We start from the raw sequence: 21,751 nt of genomic DNA on the forward strand, positions 1-21,751 counted from the left end.
ATGGCCAAGCAATAAAAAGTTCCAGTTAGTTGATATTTCAGAATTTAATGAAAGACAATATAGTTACGTTAATGATGATGCACAAATTATGACGAACAAGTTGAAGATGTCAAATTTACAGGATAAAACTACGATAATCAGAATCAGAGGTAACATAAAAGTTTGCCTTTTAAACAACATGCCGTAATAGTTCGTCTTCACATCGCTCCTTCTTGGCATCAACTGACAGTAACTGGTTTTCTCCGCTAGAGACGCTTCTCAAAGGCGGGAAGTGAAGTTCCTGGAACCACACAAATTTTAAACATCTTCATTGAAGTTGTATTGAATTGAATGCTTCGCGTAATTAACTGATGGAAAATATTATTAGAAATGTTCTGGAGAGTGTTCGCCGTATCACAAAAAATGTATTTAGTCTGAGGAAAGAAGATATAAAAGGAATTAAGAAATAGGATTCGAACAGAAAGTACTCGAATTCAAAAATAGGTTTAACCATCTCATAATCGTTATGACTTGGCTATGGAAATTGCTACTTATATCTTTCGAAAAAATCTACTTACAAAAACGGTCTTTGTATTATTTTCGAAATCAAAAATTATCTTTCCGTTAATCAATTCTATTTCTTTTTTTCTCTTAATTTGTGTAATATGATATTTAATAATATAATTTATATTTAAATATTATAATGGAATTCAAATTCGTACATTAAAACATCCACCCGAGTGCTTTTAACTCCATAGTAGGCTTTTCACTTAGGCTTTTATTTCGTAATAGTGCCCTTTTTAATTTGTAGTACAGTACTCTTGAGTATCCGGTTCGCAACTATCCGGCCTCCGTACTATCCAATTTAGTTTTCTTTTGCTGTAATTGAAGAAGGCAAAACATTTCATTGGCAACATTGCTAGAGCATTGGAAGCAGGCGTCTGCTACGATCCTCCTACATGTCGTGTGCAAAATACAAGTTGTGACAAGAAAAGAGCAGCGTTCTTCTGGTCGTTCATTGTCATCTATTAAGGACTTTTTCAAAAACTAAAAACTAAGTTTTGACTCTTATCTTAGGATTACCTTTTCATATCTGTGTAATCATTTATCAGCGATGACCTACGATTTCCGTTAACATTTTGTTTATGTTTCCTCCATTTAAGTTAGGTATTACAGAATTTTATGTTAAAATGTGAACAATTAATATCTTTTATTTTACTTTTTCTCCAATAAATTCTTGAAAGGTGCAGCGCAGTATATAAACATATATAAACTACCAGTACAGAGCCTTCTATTTTAACTCGACATGTTACCGGCAACTGCTTCTATGATTCAAGGGGCCGTGAGTGCGTTCATTTTCTATTTAGCTTGATATCAATGGAGAGCTTATATTCATTAAGAAGCGAGAAAATACGTATTATAACAGTAAGTTGTGACATAAAAATTTTGTCTTCTGGTATTCGTGGGCAAATAAAGGAGCTCATAGAACTCTGGCATATCCGGCTTTTTTATTATCCGGTCTACCCTTCAGCTACATTAGGCCGGATACTCGGGAGTGTACTGTAGATTGATTTAATTGAATTTATTTTTTTCAATTGCTATCATATGTCATTTATTTAAAAAACTGCTTTTTTTTTTTTCATATTAATCATTTCACAGCCTAAAAAGTCAATAATTTCAGCCAACAAACTGGCCGCCGAAGGCAGCTAGTTGGCATTCGTTTATTCTTTCTTTATTTTATAAAAAGTACGTTTTTTTAATTTAAAATTTTTAAACATCATTATTACTTTGGTTTTTATGAGTATTTTATCGTCCAATTGACCAGCGCTCTTCACATAGGTGCAATACTTTCTGCTGGTACTAAAACATATTAAATTGTGGTCGGTTCTTCTAATGGTTTCCTGGAGCTAAATCCAGCACTAAGAATCTGTAAAGACGATTTAAATATCTCTACCATTAAGTTGTGATCGATCTCTATATATCCCTATAGATTTAAAAAGAAAAATGAATTAAAATCCCCCGGAGTTCTAAACCGGTTCATTAGTTCGAACATTTTAAAATCGTTTGCCCGTTAATGGTTTAGCTCTTAACGGTTCTGTAGTAAGTTTAAAAATTAATTCGACTGGATGAGATGCTTCGGGTACTGTGGGGATTGCACTATAGTACTTTTGAAATAAATGATAAGAGATTTGAAAATCGGATCATATTGCGTTGAAACGGAAAGAAATGCTCCCCATTAGTGGCTTTATTACTAAACTCCGCTTTGAATGATCGAGTTTCAACCACAAGACAGTAATTAGGAGAGAAATTGTAGCCGGGATATACTCTAGGCTTGTATTACAGACTGAATAATTATTCCACTTTCGTCAATCTAATCAGTGCGGGGGTCGTATTTGATAATTGTCATTAGTTCGGAACGACACAGCTGGTTATCGTCATAGATTAATTAATTCGATAAGGGGAGGCCATCTTAGTATTGGATATGGAAGCATCATGTATTCCGTTCGGATATTTATCCTAGTTTGCTTTCATCAATGGATAATCAATTAACATTTCTCGATGTATCTGGAGAATGGCAAAGTTGTATCGAAATTCTTGAGTGGTACCTCTTATAAACATAAGCTAATTGATTTCTAATGTAGAACTGCTGAAATAATATGATGCATCATTTCTTAAATCATAATCACTAATGTCTTTTACTTTCTCGCATAAAAAATATCGGTAATTATAATCAAAATCTGCTTAAGGATTTTGATTAAATTTTCTCCGTTTTAGAAATTTCTAAATTAAAAAAAACATTTGTATAATTACATCTGACAATTAAAATGGCAGTGTGTAAAATCTCGCTGCCCATACTTGCATAAGGTAAACATATTCTTAAGTTTCTTTTTGCATTTTCATTGATTTATAGGATGTGTGCTTAAAATTTCAGAAATGAATAATTAAAACATTTTAAATGTAGAAAGTGTATTTTTTTTTTTTTAAATTTCTTAAAATAAGTACATTGGCGAACTTCTCCAATTCTAGAATTTCTAGGTGCTATTATCTAACATGCACATATGTTAAATAAATTAAAGAAATTTCGTACCCTCTGGTACGCTTAATTTCAATGTTTTCATTAGGACGCAAAGCATTCGTTAGCTCATTTAGGTCAAAGTTTCGTAATTTTTCCTCGTATAATATGAATCTGAAATATATATTTATTTTAATCACAGGTTAAAATGCACTCGTATACTGACATGTACTGCTATGACGAGTTAATTGTAAAATACATCTAAAAACTGTAATATTAAATAGGGAATTACACCCCCTTGTTCACTTCACTCATCACCCACCCAAATCACATTATGATTACTACGTAATAATAATAATAGGATCACTATGTGATAACATTTCATTTCGCTCATCATCCCCACCCCCAAATCACATTATGGTTACTACGTGATCATAATATCACAAAATAACACGTGATAAAAGTTCACTTCGCTCAACAACCCCCCCCCACCACCACCACCACCACCAAACCACATTATGATTACGTGATAAGAGTTCACTTCGCTCATCAGGCATCCCAAATTACATTATGATTATCATGTAATAATACTAGGATAACATAATAATAATAGGATCACTACTTGATATCAGTTCACTTCGCTCATCACCCCTCCCCCCAAATCACATTATGATTACTACGTCATCATAATATTTCGTAGTAATAATACTAGGATAACATAATAATAATAGGATCACTACGTGATAACATTTCACTTCGTTCACTGTCAAATGGTTATGCATTTTTGCTGGCAATAGAGAGATAGAGATAGAGAGAGAGAGAGAGAAAGTTTTTTAACCCTTTATTTACCGAATTATTTTAGCATCAATTTTTCAACTTCATTTTTGCACCAGTTGTGTAATTTCTTTGCAGAATGATCCCAGGGAATAAAAAAAAATGTTTCTACTAATCGAAATACCTTAATTACTTTCATTAATAATTAAATATTTTTGATTTCTACTTTTAGCTTATATTAACTATTCGCTACTGAGTTACAAACTCCGTGTTTTTTTTGAATACCATCAGAAAAAATAGTCATATTGCGAAGAAGCCAGATTTAAATGGTACTTTTAAGTACCGTCAGTAAATAAAGGGCAAGATGGGTTTTCAGGAGGTTTATCTCTTCCATTTGGTGTTCGTAAATTCTGCAACATTTCCGACAAAGTCAACAGATTTTACAAAACCTTTTTATCATAGCAATATTTCATGTATTTTCTCGTTTGAATTTACTTCTTTTTCTCAGAGATGTGCCATTCAAAAAGAACGGAATCTTGTCATAGTCCTATAAATATGCTCCTATATCTCAAAAATTTCGCTCTGTATACGGAAATGTATTTTACTCATTCCGACTGGATATTCTTATGAATTATGAATGAATGATTTTCGTTTGCTCTGACTTCTCTTTTCGACGATTTCGATTTATTCTTAAACAACTCGAAAACTAAAACTCGTTTCTTCAAAGTTCGGTATCTCTTTAAAAAAAAAATATGACGATGTTTCAAATTTTTCGGCAAAACAAGCATGTAAACTGAACGTACTAGTCGTTGCCAAATGACAATGAACAAATTCAGCCTGCTTTTGCGCCGACATTAGCGTTATATATTGACCGAATGGAAAATTATTTTTGAATTTTTAAACTGATTTTTCCATCCCTGGAAGCATATTTGTACAAAGAACAAGTGGTAAGAAATGCATCACTCTACATCGCGATAAAAGAGCGAAAGAGACTGAAATTTTTCCCTCAGTGCTTTTATAATGAAATTTTGATAGTGATTTCTCTGACACGTGTAGATTTAAGAAAAGGAAACACAGGTATCTTTAAAAGAATTTGCTAAACATTAAGGAATTTTATCCCTTCACTCGAAGCGTGGGAAAATGCTGAATTTACAGTATTATAGAACGCGGGTAGCATTAATTAAATAATAAAAAAAAAATTGGATCAGGAGAGCTCTTAGAATGATTGGAGAGCTCAGGAGATCAGGAGAGCTCTTAGATTGGAGAGCTATTAGAATGAACTTAATATGGACTAAATTAAGATAAAATTTGGAAATTGCGATTTAAATTAGATTAAAAAATTCATTTATATATATATATATATAATATGACAGTGAGATGAAATGTGAGAATAATGAAAATTGTTGATACATGTATATAAAAGAAAATTTCAATTTTACCTAACCATGAGTAATAAGGTACTAATATAAATAATTTTTTTTCGTTCTCTCGAAATGAAATAGAGGACTTTTAAATAGAAAAGTCCGAAAAGTAGTTGTCGGCACGGAAGAGTCATAATCAGTTTGATGCACTTTGAAATGAGAAAATAACATTCGGGCAAGGGCGTAGCGCCCGTAATTAACGCCCAGTGTGTAATGTGAATTCTTTTCTAGCCCTTAATCACCATCGGTGATTTAGAATGTGAAAAGTGTTCCTGGGGCTTGGCTTTATTTTTTACGCCCGTGATTACAATTGACTTTGAAAAAACTTGAACGCACTAATGTTTTGTTTCTATGACTCCCCGGGCACCTGTGCCTTCCTTCCTAATTGCTACGCTTCAACAACCAGATGAGATTGTTTGGAATTCTTCTGAAATTTTATTTTTAACCGAGTTAACATGTGAATTATTTGTTAAAGCAATCAAAAATGCAAATAATTTGCGTAGCATTCATAATAATGATAAACTGCACAAAAATTCCATTCTTATTTAATGAATACACTCCCATTTGGTTTTCACTTGTACTTGAAATGGTACCCAAGTGCATTTGTGTCGTTTTATAGTTTCTTTTAAAATAATATTACCAAATCCATTTCCTATATAATGCAATAATCGAAATTTAATACAATTTCTACGCATCAGGTTTTTATTCTATCAAATTAAATGGTAGAGAAATTTCAAAATAATTTTGCGATTTCTAAATTAATGTTATAGGGTATTTTCTACAATATTTTGTGTTCCTTACAATGTTTTGTCATATTATATCTGATTCTTCCACTTGTTTAAGTTTTCATTATGCTTTTGATATTGGGGCAATTTTTTTTATTATTTATTGAATAATATATATTTAGTTTTATGCACATGATCCAGTTTATTAAGATTACGACTATGAAATCCATTATTAGCTAGATTCATAGTTTGGCCAATATTCCGACTTTTTTTTTTTTTTTAATTATGTGAATTCTTTCTTTTTCAGAGATGCCAGGCATTGTCGCTTTGAGGCAAAGAGCTGATGGGGAAAAACCTCTAAAAGGAGCCAAGATAATATGCTGTACACATATTAATGCTCAGACAGCCGTGAGTTTGAAATTTCTTGCTATCGTTCTGAAATAATAAGCTGATATAGGTTTCAAATTAATGGTTTCGCTTCCATCAAATACTTCTGTGATTTCTTTTCAGCGAAACAGACAGATGATTATGCCAGGTTTACACTCGGCCAGTTATAAGACGGAAAGTAGGAAGCGCATGCGTAAAAGTCTAATTCATATTTGCCACAATTTCATAAGAGAGATTTAGGCATTCCATGCTTGGCTGTAAATTGCCGTTTTGGCCTCCTTGAATTTTTCACTGTGTATCGTATTAAAATGATGAATATTTACACAAAAAAGCATTAAATTTGGAAAACTATAGAAAAGAAATATCAAATAAAATTAAAAAACCCATCCTCGTATCAGAAAGAACAAAGACCAAAAAATAAATAAATATCGGAATTAATTGTTACAGATAATTAAAGAAACAACCGATCTCTCCGAACTAGACTAATTCAATTTTTAAGATTTTTATTTGTAAGAAGTGAAGGATATCCTTGTACAAGTTAAAAAAAGAAATGTCAATTCTTTCAAACTTCTTTTTTTTTTTTTTTTTTTTCCCTCTTTTATTGCTTCGTCCTATTAATTAATTTAAGATTTGCCTGAGAATATTTATTTAAAACAATACATAGCAAAAAAAACATTAAATTATTTTAATTAAGTACTTATTGTGAATTAAATGAAAATGATTTAATTAATACCGATTCTTCTTATAAGATGGGATATTTGTTAATTGTAAGTTAGTATCATAAAAAAGTATTTATTGAGATTTTGCTAAGTAATTGAAAGTTTTATATAATTAACTTTTCTTCCTTTTTTTCTCACTCCTCCACCCATTGTTTTTAGTAGTTATTTCCCTTTTATTACCTTAATTTTAGAATTAATATATATATATTTTTTAAGTGGTCTTGATATTCAAAATTGTTAAAAAGAATGTTTGTTTAATTTGGATATTTAATTAAGAATATGCTGTCTGTTAATTTACTTCAAAAGGTTTGTGTCATTTGTAATAAATTTTCATTATAATTTACTGAAGAGTATTTTATTTTTCTCTGTTGTAATTTTTATCACTTCGTTGTAAAATCTTGGGTTACATTCTTGTCTTTCAGGTACTGATTGAAACTCTGATAGTTCTTGGTGCAAGCATCCGGTGGTGTGCATGCAACATTTATTCCACTCAGGTATAAAATTGTTAATTTAATTAAAATTTAAATAATATTTTCTTTAATTGTATAAGAATGTGTACATTAAACACGAGCATAAATTATATTGTATTTTTGTCTTCATTTTAAACATTACTTTAAAGTCTTGACTATTTATTATTTCCAGTTTAACATTACAGGATTCTTTTTAATTTAGATTTACTTTCACCCATTTTTGGAATGGAGTTTTTAATGTAGTTCTCAAACTATATGAAATTGTGGCTTACTATTTTTTTTTTTTCCTTCCAAAACACAAGCATAGTTTTTTCTTTGTGCCGAGTCTGATTGCAATGTTGAACTTTTAAAAATAACATAGAATAAAACTTAGTTGATGAGTTATTAATAAATGATGTTTTATCAACTTTCTCTTCAATATACAGTGACCTATTTCTATTATTGTACGTGCTGAAAACTTTCACTGGTATATAATATTACAGAACTTCTCATTTTATCTCAAATTTTCATATCTGTTTGATGCATTATCTGTAAACTATTATTCTGAAATATAATTTCCTTAGCATGTTTCCATTCAAATTAAATATGAACAATATTAGGGATATATTACAAATATTTATTAATTTATTTATTGCACACTAGAACAATAGAGTAAAAATTAACAAAATTATGTACTTTTAAAGTTTTTTGCAAACTATATGGCGAATCTCAATAGAATCTTTAAAAAAAAAATGTGTAGCAGCAAATAATAATTATTAATTTTTACATCAAATATTATAAGTTTTTAAAGCATTGTTGACATTTTTAAATATTTTCCGTTAACTCATTGCAATAATATTTTTGGCTGTTAACTGTAAATATAACCTGATTTGTTGTGAAAAACGTGCTGGTGCGCGGATTGATTTTGGCGTTGCTGGAATAACCTGTAAGACATTGGAGCAATTTACCAAATAAAACAACTTGGAATTTAGCTAAGAAATAATGGTGGAAATTATTTTTATTCTAATTTATATTGATTCTTTCAATTAAGTTATTGAATCTCAATAGTAACTAATTCAACATGGCAGTAACCTCTCTTAACAGTTGGTGACCCGGACGTGATTTGAACACGCAACCTTCTGATAGTGATAGTGGGCCAATTAAATCAATATGTATCACATATTGATTTGATTGGCAAGAATGGAATATGGCAATTGGCAAGAATGTATACAGCAATCAAAAAGGTCAAAATTACTGTAATCAATTCTTATCATTTAAGAGATCAGTATCTACAGCGTTGACTTTCATGAACATGCATTCTTGTTTCATATAATAATAATAAAAAAAATTTTGTCAAATGGTACCACAATTCTTAAATCAGGTAAAAACTTATATGGTAATTCGTATATGTTTTGCCATGCTTGAAAGTATATACCGAATATTGTCCCAAGGATTTTTTTTTTTAAATTCAAGAAGTCCGCCCTCCCAATAAGCTCATTGCCGATTCTTTTCGATTAGACTGTTGCCACCAGGTCTGGCCATTTTGCTGAAAGAAGACAACAAGCAAAACGATAAAAAAAAAAATCTTTCATTTTTCGAATTGCCAAATAAATATGCTTGTGAAAAATACAAATTTAGTGGTTCATTCAAATGGTTCAACAAATTCAGAAGTTTAATATTAATGTTTTATCAATGATATTTGGTCGTGTTCATTGTTTCATTACGTTCATTTCCCTTTTAGAATATTTATAAACATTATTACTCTGTTTCTATAATACTGTGTATAAACAAACATGGATGCTGGGCAGTGTGGAGTGATAAAATATAAATTAAAACAAACACATTTTCCCAAAATTAATAATGTAAAAAATTACCCTTCAATAAATTATTAACGTGTTAAAAATATTGGAAAATTAACTAAACATCTTATTGAAAAAAGGTATTTCATGATATGCACTGCTTAGAGCCTCAAAAGTCTAGATATGACACTGTATAAGCCGAGTTAATTGAGTCCATTAGTTGGAAATTTTGTTTCTTACTCGCCTTCTTTCTGGAGAAATAGGGGAATATCTAAAAATTTCTGGGTTGACTTTTGTAATGTCTTTCTTTAATAGCTAGTTCGCTTTTAATTTACTTCTTTTATCATTTGATGAATTGGTTTTTTTTTTCTGATATGAGAAGCTAATCAAGAACAAATCTTTAGTTTTTGTTATTTATTTATTTTACTTCATTATAAAGCGAAATTGACATTTCAAAAAATAAAAAATCCTCTAAATGAAATGAAGGAACATGGTTTATAATGTAGATGGTAGGGATTCGTTTTCATGTATAATGAATTTCTTTTGCATATTTAATGCAATTATTTGTGTTAAATGTCGAAAAAAATTCTATAATGGATCAGTTTTTAATATTTTAATATCATCTTGACTTTTGAATCGTGTGGAACGTTTATTTTTTAAATTTTTTTTTGTAATTTTTTTTTGTTCAAGTTTTAATTAATTTAATTTAAGTTCAATTCAATTCTTAATAATTTTTGAAAGCAAATAAAAATAATTCTTGTTTTTATTGTTTAGTATATTTATTTAAACATTTGTTTTTTCTGGCTAGTTTTTTTTTAATTAATTTATTAATTTTTAGCACTTTTTTTCCAGCACCAGCTTTTATTATTTTTAGCTAATTACATAACTCCACTTATATAAGTTTTATTTCTATCAAAATTCAAAAATCTGAATGCAGTTTTTACTTTTAACTTATTTAAATACTTATTAAAAAATAATGTTGTGTTTAAAAAAATTCCATGTCTTTTTTTTTCTTTCCCCCTTTTGCTTCATTTTAAACATTTTAACTGCCAGCTGTATAATATAAATGTGCAGCTTTTCCATTTATTTTTCTGCATGGGTCTGATTTTTTTAATTTCAAATAAAATGTTATTTTATTTTCCATCTAAAAAAGTCGAAATTATGAATATTTTCATCTTTTTTGCAGAATGAAGTGGCTGCTGCAATGGCCGAAGCAGGTTTGTGAATATTTTATTGTAGTCAATTAATCATTAAGAAATGGTTGTTAATGAATTTTCTGATTTTATATTCTTTGATTGGCACACTGAAATTGAAATTTTGGATTAATTTTAATGCCTAGATGACTATTTAAGTGCAAGTTCTGAACTTGTTTTCTTTATTATGTATGTGAATCTTTTATAAATGTTTATACTAAAGTTGTATATTACTAAATTATTTTTATCATTTTAAAACTGAAACAGATTAATTACATGATTTTTAAGAATTGTTTGTTTTTATAAAAAAGTGAGTAAAAGATATATGATATATTGCTTAAATTAGTATTGAAATGGATTCTTAAATGCTATTATCAAATATAATTACATATTCTACCTCTGACGTATTGTGTGATACAATTTATAATTAAGAACTTTTGCTACCAGCTGAAAGTAAGAAAATTAAAAACATTGCATTGATAAACTTCATTGGAAATTTCTTAATTAATTTGTAGTAGTCATAATGTATAAAAACTTTTGATATTTCCTATGAATTACAAATGCCTTAGAATATGTTTTTATCTTCGAAATTGACAGAGATTCGGACAAGCTGTGAAAATATATATTTTTTAAAATTTATTAATGTTGAGCTTATATTATTTAATTGCACTTAAAATTTGCGAAATTCATTGAAAATTCAACGTCTGTTAATTTTTATATTTTTAATTATTGAAATGATGAAGAAATTTGAAACTTTTTGTTTCAGGCGTGCCGGTGTATGCTTGGCGCGGAGAATCAGAAGAGGATTTCTGGTGGTGCATTGATAAGTGTATTCATTCTGACAACTGGCAACCAAACATGGTTAGTTGAAATTATGTTATTATTTTTAACTTCTAGTTTAACTGAAATAAAACAGCTTATTGTTTTATCTAATATGCCACAGATTATATATTACTTAGAGGTCCAGTGCTTTATCAAATAATATTAAAGAAAAAGTATTTTATTTTTCTGATAATTAATTTCATTTACCTATTCAGTCATGTAATTATTATTCATATGTTCTGTTTATATGGCAAAATAAATTTATGAAACATTGGTATTAAGAGATATGAATTCTGAAGAAAAATATACAATAATATAAATCATGATTCTCTCACAAATTCCCTCCTCATTCATTTTTATTTCCGAATTTTAAATCAATGTTAATTGTTGTGTTATTCAAGAGTAATGTATTGGGCAAATTAAATATAAAAACATATATTATAAGAACAAAGAATTGGGAATTAATCCATTCCTATTTTTAGGATTGTAAAATAAATTCCTTATTTCAGGAAATCTTTGTAAAAAAAAGGGACATTTTTTTCAGAAAAGATACATTCTCACAAAATATCAAATCTGGTCATCCTCTTGCAAAACTCCTTTATTTATCTTTGACCCTTTCATTACTGATCCGGCTGAAACGGTCGAGCACATTCCATATTGGCGAGTCTGTTTCTGTTTCAAAAAAAGGGTGCAGGATGTAAAATAAATTGCCACATAGGATAGCCTAGCTTTACATTCTACATTCATCATTTAAAAATGGGAAGTGACAAGCTGCTATAGAATTTGTACGGCCAGTTGCGCTGGATCAATAATGAACGGGTTAAATAGGGATTAAATCCCAGACCAATGTCAATTGTTCTTGCATTCAAAAATAATGTATCTTAAAACATAAAAAATATATATATATATTATGAGAACAAAGAATTAATAATCAGTCATTCTAATGCTCTTTTTATCTTTCAGATTCTAGATGATGGAGGAGATGCTACGCATTTAATGCTGAAAAAATACCCTGCCATGTTCCGAGGCATCAAGGGCATAGTTGAGGAGAGTGTTACAGGTGTTCACAGATTGTATCAACTTTCTAAAGCACAAAAGCTGACTGTACCAGCTATGAATGTGAATGATTCGGTTACAAAAGTAAGTGACTTGAACAATTCTCACAGCAGTCACTCATTGTGTAAAATGCTTCGTTCTAACTTGTTCTTAAATTTTAACAAAATAAATAAATAAATAAAAATAACATTTTTAATACATTATATTGTTTTTATATATCTGTTTTGGATATAATTACTTAATATGTGATAACTCAAAAATGCAATGACTTAACTATATGAAATTTGGTATATGATTTCATAACAACAGTTGTTATTTATGTGTTTAATCAGTTTAAATAATGCATCTAAAATAAAACAATTTTTAGATGTTATTTAACTAACATGGAAACGCGATGAAACCTTATAGTTATCATAAAAGCCTTATCACATTTAGTTTTTGTGACTATAACTGTAGTTCTATATCAAATTCTGGTTTCAGCCAGTTTTTAAAAAAGTTTCTAAAACGCAAATTCGATTTTCGAATACTATTAAATGCACACCAGGAATTCCTCCCCCCCCCCCTCCTCCCCAAAAAAATATCGTGAAAGATTACACGATATATATAATTTTAAAAAAAATGCTAAATTTACACCAAATGTTAATATTTCGTTACCAATGCACGCCGGGCTTATGGAAGGCATTGTCTGGAAGAAGTCCCTTATTAAGGAGTATGCGATGATTTAATCTTTTTCTTCTTTACTTATCTGCTCGATCTTCTACGTGATTCCGTAACTGAATAAAAAAGTAAGCAATGATTTCAAAAAAATTAAATTAATCATTTATAATTTATTCAATCGGTTCAACATATAAAGAATGGGTTAAATATTCGTGAGTTCTTAGATGAGAGGTTGTCATATAAGTAAGCTGGCTCACCTTTTTTCTAAAGCACACAGTATTGTCGTGAAATTATTTATTTCTACTCCAGTGACAAGATGTATTTCCTATGGTAAGGATTCTTCCATGGATTCAAACTTAATTCCCGCCTCGAGCTCGACGCGATTCGCCGTTATTTGGGTTATGGTGTTTATTTGGTGGAAGTAACTTCTTTCTAAAAAAAAAAAAAATCTAATCTAAAATATTTGTAATAACAATAAAGAATTAATTTTAATTTCATTACAAAAAGAAAAAGTACTGAAATAAAACCTATTTAAAGTTTTTTTGATTTTTTTAAATTTAGAAAATTAACTACATTGCATTGAAAGGATAGTTTTTCTTTTAATTTTAAAATTTTGCAAAAATAAATTTTCCCGAATTGAAATTTCAGTTAATTATAAATTATTTAAAATTCTAATGAAAAATTTTTTTAAAGAAATTCTTCAAATCTTACATTTTTCTCCTTCAAAATTTGTTTTCCAAACATTTTAGTACTCTAGCATGCAAAAGAATTCTTTTTGCTTATTAGTACAGACAATTAAAGTATGTTATATGTAACAAATTTTATTTTTCAACTGATTGTGTAATTTGAAGAATCAAATAAATGTAAATTGCTTATATAATTTTCTTTTTCTATCAATGTAATTTCTTTTCTCCTTGATGCATTGTTTTTCATACATTTTTTCCCCCTTACAGACAAAATTCGACAATCTCTATAGTTGCCGGGAAAGCATTTTGGATGCGTAAGTCAGATACATTTTTCAATATGTAATTTTAGTATTATTTTATTATTTTTGCAAATGTGTAATGGTGTCTCAAAATTAAATTATTTGTGTATGATTATATTTAATGCATTTTGTATTTATTTATGTCGGCGCGAAAGCTCAACTGATATACAAACAGTTTATAATAGGTAAAAATAGCAATCTGAACCTAAAAGGGTTCTTTATAATTATAATTTTTACCTGGGAATTTCATAAATAGTACATCACTAAATATTTTTATTATAATTTTTCTTTCTTTTAGTAAGCAGCAGTACAAGAATATTTTAAGAGTTTCTTTTATTATTTTCCAAAATTCTCAGTATAAATTTGCACATTTATGGAATGTTTAATACTAAAATCTTCCTTTCATTATAATTACTACATATTTTATTCACAGATTAAAGCGTTCGACTGATGTTATGTTTGGAGGAAAACATGTTCTTGTATGCGGTTATGGTGAGGTAATATGTCAAGATGTTTTATATATTTTATATGTCTTTTTTATTTACTAGAAAATCATCGAAGTAAATATGATTATTATTTAAATGTAGTAATTTGCATTGACTAAGCATAATATCTAAGAAATATATCACTATTGCCCAACTTTAAAAATAAAATTGTATTATTGTTATGAGATTATTGCCTGTATTATAATTGTACCTGAATTCATAATTGCAAATTTCAAAATAATGCAACTCCTAGTAATGAGAATAATTTCATGTAATATTTTGTAAATTTTTTTCTTGTTGAATTATTTTTGGCTATTTAATATATTTTAATAATTCCATTTAAATTCTCATATTTTTAAAAAATAAATAATAATTTAATTTTGGTAAAACAGAAGTAATTGTAATTGCATTAATTAGAATTAATAAAAAATTAGAAATATTTACTTTATTCTTTAACTGCCATTTTTTTAAAATATAATTTGCCAGATAAGTTACATAAATGCACAAAAAGCTATGTAACAATATAATTATATACAAATTATGTTTTGCTCTCTAAATTATAGGTTTAAGTGCAAAATTGCATTATTATATAAAAACCAAACAAAAAAAATAATGCTTCAAATATGACAATTCGATTCTGTTCAATCTACAGACGGATATCAAATTTGTTCGCTTGTTGTCAAAATACAAAGCACATACTTTCTGCTACACACAATATTGACTGATATATATAAAATGAATATAATATATATAAAATGAAACTAAACTCAGTATACTGAATATATTTTTTGCAAGAATGGTGTTTGTAAAATTGCAAAATTCTCTGATGGGGATTGTGACAGTTAATGGTTTAAACATTTTCATTATAATAGTTGCATGTTTCTACACAACACTTAGTTATAGTTTGTCTGTTTTAGGTAGGGAAAGGTTGTTGTTCCGCCTTAAAAGGCATGGGTGCAGTTGTGTGCGTCTCTGAGATTGATCCTATCTGCGCTTTGCAGGCTTGGTAAGTTTGCCTTTCTTCATCAGGGGAAAAAAAATAGTGTAAATAATAAGATAGTATTCAAGAAAAGATAGTTTATACACTTTTTTTATGTATCTGTATGTATATGAATCTTAGGTTTTGTTGGTTGAAATATTTCCATATCATGATTGTTTGAGTTTCTGAATTTAATTTTTATTTTAATATTATTATTGCACTCCTAATGATTAATTAGCATTATATGGTGAAAATGTTTGATATTTAATGAAATATGTTATATAAATGCTGCTGTAATCTATAACATCTATCTAATATGACTATCTTAAATTTGGATGAATAATTATTAAATTGCTTTGATTTCTTGAAATGTGAAATTTGACCTTATTATGTAATCACATCGAGTACAATTAAGGAATTGTAATTAATGAATTTTACATTATATGAAGAATGATGGTGACATTCCTTACATTTTAACTGTTTTACATAAATTAGCTAATATTGTAAAAATTACAATTAAAAGAATTCAAAATTACTCATTTAATTATTAGTTTAAGATATATATCCTTAGAAATTTTTTTTATCAATATCCATTGCAATAATATAAAGCTCTTGAAATTTTGAAATTATATGTAAAAACAAAATTCTTCTCTAGTATGGATGGCTTCCGAGTTGTTAAAGTTAATGAAGTAGTGCGCAACATCGATATTCTTGTCACAGCCACTGGTAATTATATGTTTAATTCACATTTTACTCTATAGTTTTTTTGTATTTTAAATTTTTTTTCTGTTGACTTGAATCTGATTTTAATTTTAGGAAATAAAAATGTTGTGACCAGAGAACACATGGATAAAATGAAAAATGGTTGTATTTTGTGCAATATGGGCCACTCTAACACTGAAATTGATGTGGTAAGTTTGAAATTAACTAAGCTATTCTTATTCATTATGATCCTTATGTTAAAATGTCATATCTCATTTCTGATTTTTATTATTGAAATTAAGAAGACTTTCTTTTAATGTTGAACATAATTATAGCATTCTAATAATTCTAAACTTTTGATTAAGAAACATCTAATAAGATCTTTAAAAAGAAATCTTTATCTTTAGAATAACCATTTAGAATGATTTTTAAAAAGAAAAACATAAAGTTTTTGTAGCTTTTTGAAAATAAAAATAACATGCTTGCTTTATGTGATTTAAGTTCTTCATTGAAAAGTTGTTTTGATAAGCATTTGCTTATTTTAATGATATAAAAAGATAAGGAGACACAATAAAATTTTGAATTATGATTAAATTACAAAACTTTTGATTAGATATAAATTTGAAATTAATTTATGGAACTAATATAACAACTATACTTTGTTCAAATTATTAAGTTAAAAAATATTTAAAGCACTCCAGTAATACCACCATGTTGTATAATATTTTTAATAAAATCTGAGGGAATTTTATGTAAGCATTTTTTGAAAAATAACAGAAATTAATACATACTAGTTATTCCCTGAAGAGTGTGAAAATTGAAAAAATATAAAAGTGTTTAGAGGAACAAGGCATTTTATTTTCTTCGGAAATATATCCATACAATCGATTTTATAAAAATAGCTAATTAAAACAAGTTTTCAATAAAACAGTAATATTAAATAAAAATTATTTTTAAATCTTTTTTAAATGAATGGATTCTCTTTTCTTACTACATAAGGAACTTGATTAATGTAATATTATAATGAAATAATGATAACATGCCTTGTTGAAATTATACATATTTGAATTTGCAATGGATTGAATTCCATATTTGAATGTTATGCTGAAAGAAAAAATATTATATTTGCGTTAATAAATTAAATTATTTATAAATACTAATCATGTTTGTCGAGCAGCTTATTTGTCTGCAATATTGCTTTATTTTTAACTTCAATTTCTCATGTTCAATTAAATATCTATAGTGCTTTCAATGAAAATTTTAAAATTGTGAAATATGGTATACTGTTAAACAGTATTATTTCAAGTAGTTTTATGTTTGATGTTCATTGTATACATGAACCACATCTTGCCACAATTTTATAAAACAAATGTATCTTTCTGCATTATCTAACATCTGAATGCTGGTCTTCTTATGCAATGTTGTCATTGACTCTGTTATCTCTTGTGTAAAATGCATTGTTAATTTTAACATTTAAATATAATAACAATTCAATTCATCATGCTTAATTAAATATCCATAGTTCTTTCAATAAGACATTTGAAATTGTGATATGTGGTGTACAATTAAGCATTTTATTTGCATTATATGAGCACATCTATCATATTATGTTGGCTGGATCAAAACATAATGATAAAGTCATAAAGAATTGCAATTATTAGTTTGCCTTTGATTTTGAATTGTAGTGTATCCAAGTTGGATATGTTCCATTATTCAATGTGTAGGCTGAATGAAGAAAGGGTGACTGGAAATCAGAATATGCGAATATTGTTTACATTTGATAATGTGCATATTAAAAGAGAATTTCACAAAAGACATCTGAAGCCACGAAACTTTTATTGAAATTCTTTTTGCAAAAATGAAATCTTCTGAATCGCATGTTTCTTACTTTACAACTTATGCTTTTTTACATCTTTTCTTATTGAAAGCATTTCAAAATATTTCAACAACATTTTGAATTGATAACACTTAAGTCTGTGAATTTTAGAATCAACATTTTAGAATGATAGTTTAAAAATTTATTTATTAAAAAAATGCATTTGACAAAATAAATAAGTTCTTCCAGAAAAAAAAAAAATTATAGAGAAAGAAAGTAACATTTTTTATTTTTTCCTTAAGTTTGCTTTGTTTTCAGAATTTAGATTTTTTTAATAAATTAGTAATTCATTCTTCAAACTCGGGAATGTGTATGTGTTTTTCTACAGTTACACTAAATATTTTTCTCAAATTATCACTTCTTTTGCATTGATATTAATTGTTTTCATTTCTGTTCTTATTTTAAAGTTCTGACTATTCTATTTTTAAAAGATCCTGCATATAAATTTTAAAAGCATTGATTTTGTAATAAATTTATGTTTTTAATTTTATAGCAAAGTCTGAAAGGATTGACATGGGAAAAAGTTCGTTCTCAAGTTGATCATATAATATGGCCAGATGGAAAAAGAATAATTCTTTTGGCTGAGGTTTGTAGATTTATAAATATTCAATTGGTTCACTATAATTTCATTTTGTAAAAGCCTTATTAATACCGTTATGTTTTGTTATCATTTTATTTATTATTAATGTCTAAGAAAAATTAAGCAATTTAAAATATTTCAAAGAATGGAGGCCAGGATTTCAAAATATTTACTTTCAATTATCATAGTAATGTCGGGTTTTTTTATCCATTAATTGATTCTTGTAACAATAAATTAAATAACAAGATATTTAATAATAAAAATGAAATAAAATATTACAGTTATTAATTTATTTTCTTATTGTGTTTTTGTTCCCTATTTAAAACTTTCACTTCAATGTATTTTTTATTTTTATGACATTATAAACCGAATAAAATTCCTTCTTTAGGGCCGTCTGGCTAATTTGAGCTGTTCTACCATTCCATCATTTGTTGTATCAATTACTGCTTCTACTCAAGCCTTAGCTCTAATAGAGCTTTTTAGTGCTCCGGTTGGTAGGTATAAGGGAGATGTATACCTGCTGCCGAAGAAGATGGGTAAGCAGTTTTTCTTTGATTTTTCATATCTTTATTACATTTTGTAGATGATTTGTGTCATTACTTGATTTTATAATTACTTTTGATATTTCTCTAGATGTTCTTAAAATGATTGTTTTATATTAAACAATACAAAAATGACTTAATGTTGTTGAAAATTCATTACCTCATTCGTTAACATTTGATTTGCTCAATTTGACATATAATATACATTATTTGTATTGTTAATACATTCTTTTATTTGTCTGTATAAACATAGGTCATGAGTTAATGATATTGCTACTTATTGAGTAACAATAAAAAAAAAAAAAACAGCAGATCAAGCAAAATGCATTCATTTGTTTAATCACTTAAGTCATATAAAAAGCAACTATACTCTTTTTTAAATATTAATAAATATTTAACCTTTGGCATCATATTCATTCGCAAAATAAAGGCATATTATTTATTCCTAATTATATTATCTATCAAGACTCAGTTTGAAGGGAAAAATAAAAGGAAAGCATTATCCTGTGTTTGTTAATCTTATGTATACTTTTTATCTGGATATTTGATAACTTTTTTGTATTAAGCTAAAATTTTAAATTTTTTTTTAACTCAATATTACATTAACACTTAATAAGAAATTGCCAAAAGAAACATTAAAACACTGTGAGGGAAAAATGATTATATTGAGAAAAATCATGGAAAGATTTTAAAAACATCATTATTTAATTTGACTATATATAGTTATGGTTTCATTTAGTCACTGCATTATCCATTTATTCTCCATTCAAATTTTTAACGTATTTACAAATTTTTCTTTAAAAAAATTAGTAAATAGGTTAAAGTTATTTTATAATTAACTATATATAAATTATAAAAAATATTAAATATAAATAATAAAAAGTAGTAATTAATGTTAAAAAATAATAATTAATAATAAATTATAAATAATTAAAAATAATAAAAATATTAAATATAAATTATAATTAAATTATTTTATAATTAAATTTATAAAATTATGTTGGAACATTTCAATTATTTTTATAAAAATTGTTTTAGGCTATTAATAATTTGTTTAATAAATTAACATTAATTATTAAACTTTAGAAGCAAAAATAAAATTTAATATTCTGAATAAATCTGATCTCTCTCTCACTCTCTTTAGACCATATTTTTATAGCTTCATAAAAAAAATAAAAACACTTGTGAGAATATTCAAAGATTCCTATGACAGTCTTAATGCCATTTGGTTTTAAACCAATATTCTTTTAATAGAAAAGTTTTATTAACTTTTGCACTGTTTGGTACATAAGGGAATCAATTCCACTTTGAGTCATTTTGAATATATATATATATATATATATATATATAATATCTGTGAATTACCATTTCAAAACCTAAAGAACAAATTATATTTTGATCATTTCAAACAGTGTTAAATGTAACAATTCTGCAATGAAAAGTATCATTCGAACCATAAAGATTAAATTATAAAAGGCAGCTTTTATGATTTTGATAATTTCAAGCAGTGTGTATTTTAATAGTGCAGTAATGAAATCAGCTTCTATATAACTGTTTTCATTAGAACTTGTCAATGTGACTTGATTTCCTTTCCAGTCATTAGTTAGCCATTATTACAACTAAAAGCATTTGAAATAGGGATTTAATAGAGATTTTATGTTTATATTTATTTTTCACAGATGAATATGTAGCAAGTCTTCATCTACCAACGTTTGATGCCCATTTAACTGAAATGACTGATGAACAGGCCCGTTATATGGGCTTAAACAAAGCAGGACCTTTCAAACAGGCCTACTATCGGTAAGAACAATACCCATTTATTCACATTTCAAAATTAATCAGAATGGTTTAATAGTTTCAAATATTGTAATATTTCAAAAATAAGTATTGTCATTATTATCGAATTTTGAACCAGAACGTGATATAAAAAGTGGGTCTAAATTGAATAGATAAGTATAATAAATGTCCAAATCCTGTCTCTTTTTTTATGTATAGATGTACAAATGTAAAAACGTTACTATAAAGTCATAATTTAATTGTTTCCAGGCATGTTTTAAATTTAAATGAAAATATAAGACTATACCTGTTCAAACTTAGAATTTACTTGAATTGAGAATTTCAAATCAATATTATTCCTACTGTTCATATTAATTTTTTGTGTATTTCATTATTAATTTTATAATATAGGATAATTTAGTTCTTTCTAAGATAAATATATTCTTGAATTGAATTTTTGCAGCCAATTTCTATAATAAAAAAGTCTCTCTTAGAAATATCTTTTATGGAAATATTATCTACATTTATATATAATCTACTGTTTAAACTAAATTTATATTTTTAAAAATATGTTTATTAATCGGCTTGACTATGGCAATAACTAATTAAATTTCCAATAAAAGAAAGAAAGAAGTTACATTTTGGAACAAATTAATAGAATGCAAAAATGTACTGCTGAATACTTATGGCTGAAATACTTACAAAAATAAATTTTATGATGTTATGAAACATTTAATAATATATTAATATTTTGTAGAAATTTTTAGCATTATTAGCATTGTTAACTAAAATTACAATAAAATATAATTTCAAGGCAAAATATTTATTGTGA

General features: G+C 27.1%; 1 protein-coding gene across 10 annotated transcripts in view; it reads left to right on the forward strand.

The window, feature by feature from the left end:
• The window catches only part of LOC129989276 (adenosylhomocysteinase-like 1), a 369,980-nt gene that overhangs the window by 342,862 nt on the left and 5,367 nt on the right, over window positions 1–21,751 (forward strand). For 9 of the 10 annotated variants that reach the window (XM_056097693.1, XM_056097694.1, XM_056097691.1 and 6 more), the window contains 13 exons: window positions 6,220–6,320; window positions 7,441–7,512; window positions 10,453–10,483; window positions 11,226–11,320; window positions 12,245–12,421; window positions 13,948–13,994; window positions 14,413–14,476; window positions 15,382–15,470; window positions 16,099–16,169; window positions 16,260–16,354; window positions 18,515–18,607; window positions 18,990–19,137; window positions 20,823–20,943. In XM_056097693.1, the coding sequence (XP_055953668.1) occupies window positions 6,220–6,320; window positions 7,441–7,512; window positions 10,453–10,483; window positions 11,226–11,320; window positions 12,245–12,421; window positions 13,948–13,994; window positions 14,413–14,476; window positions 15,382–15,470; window positions 16,099–16,169; window positions 16,260–16,354; window positions 18,515–18,607; window positions 18,990–19,137; window positions 20,823–20,943 (1,204 nt within the window). Of the gene's footprint in view, window positions 1–6,219; window positions 6,321–7,440; window positions 7,513–10,452; window positions 10,484–11,225; window positions 11,321–12,244; window positions 12,422–13,947; window positions 13,995–14,412; window positions 14,477–15,381; window positions 15,471–16,098; window positions 16,170–16,259; window positions 16,355–18,514; window positions 18,608–18,989; window positions 19,138–20,822; window positions 20,948–21,751 lie in introns of those variants that run through there. The other variant, XM_056097690.1, reaches the window with a different exon arrangement.

This window comes from Argiope bruennichi, chromosome 10 (genome assembly GCF_947563725.1).
Source record: "Argiope bruennichi chromosome 10, qqArgBrue1.1, whole genome shotgun sequence".
NCBI classification, from domain to species: domain Eukaryota; kingdom Metazoa; phylum Arthropoda; class Arachnida; order Araneae; family Araneidae; genus Argiope; species Argiope bruennichi.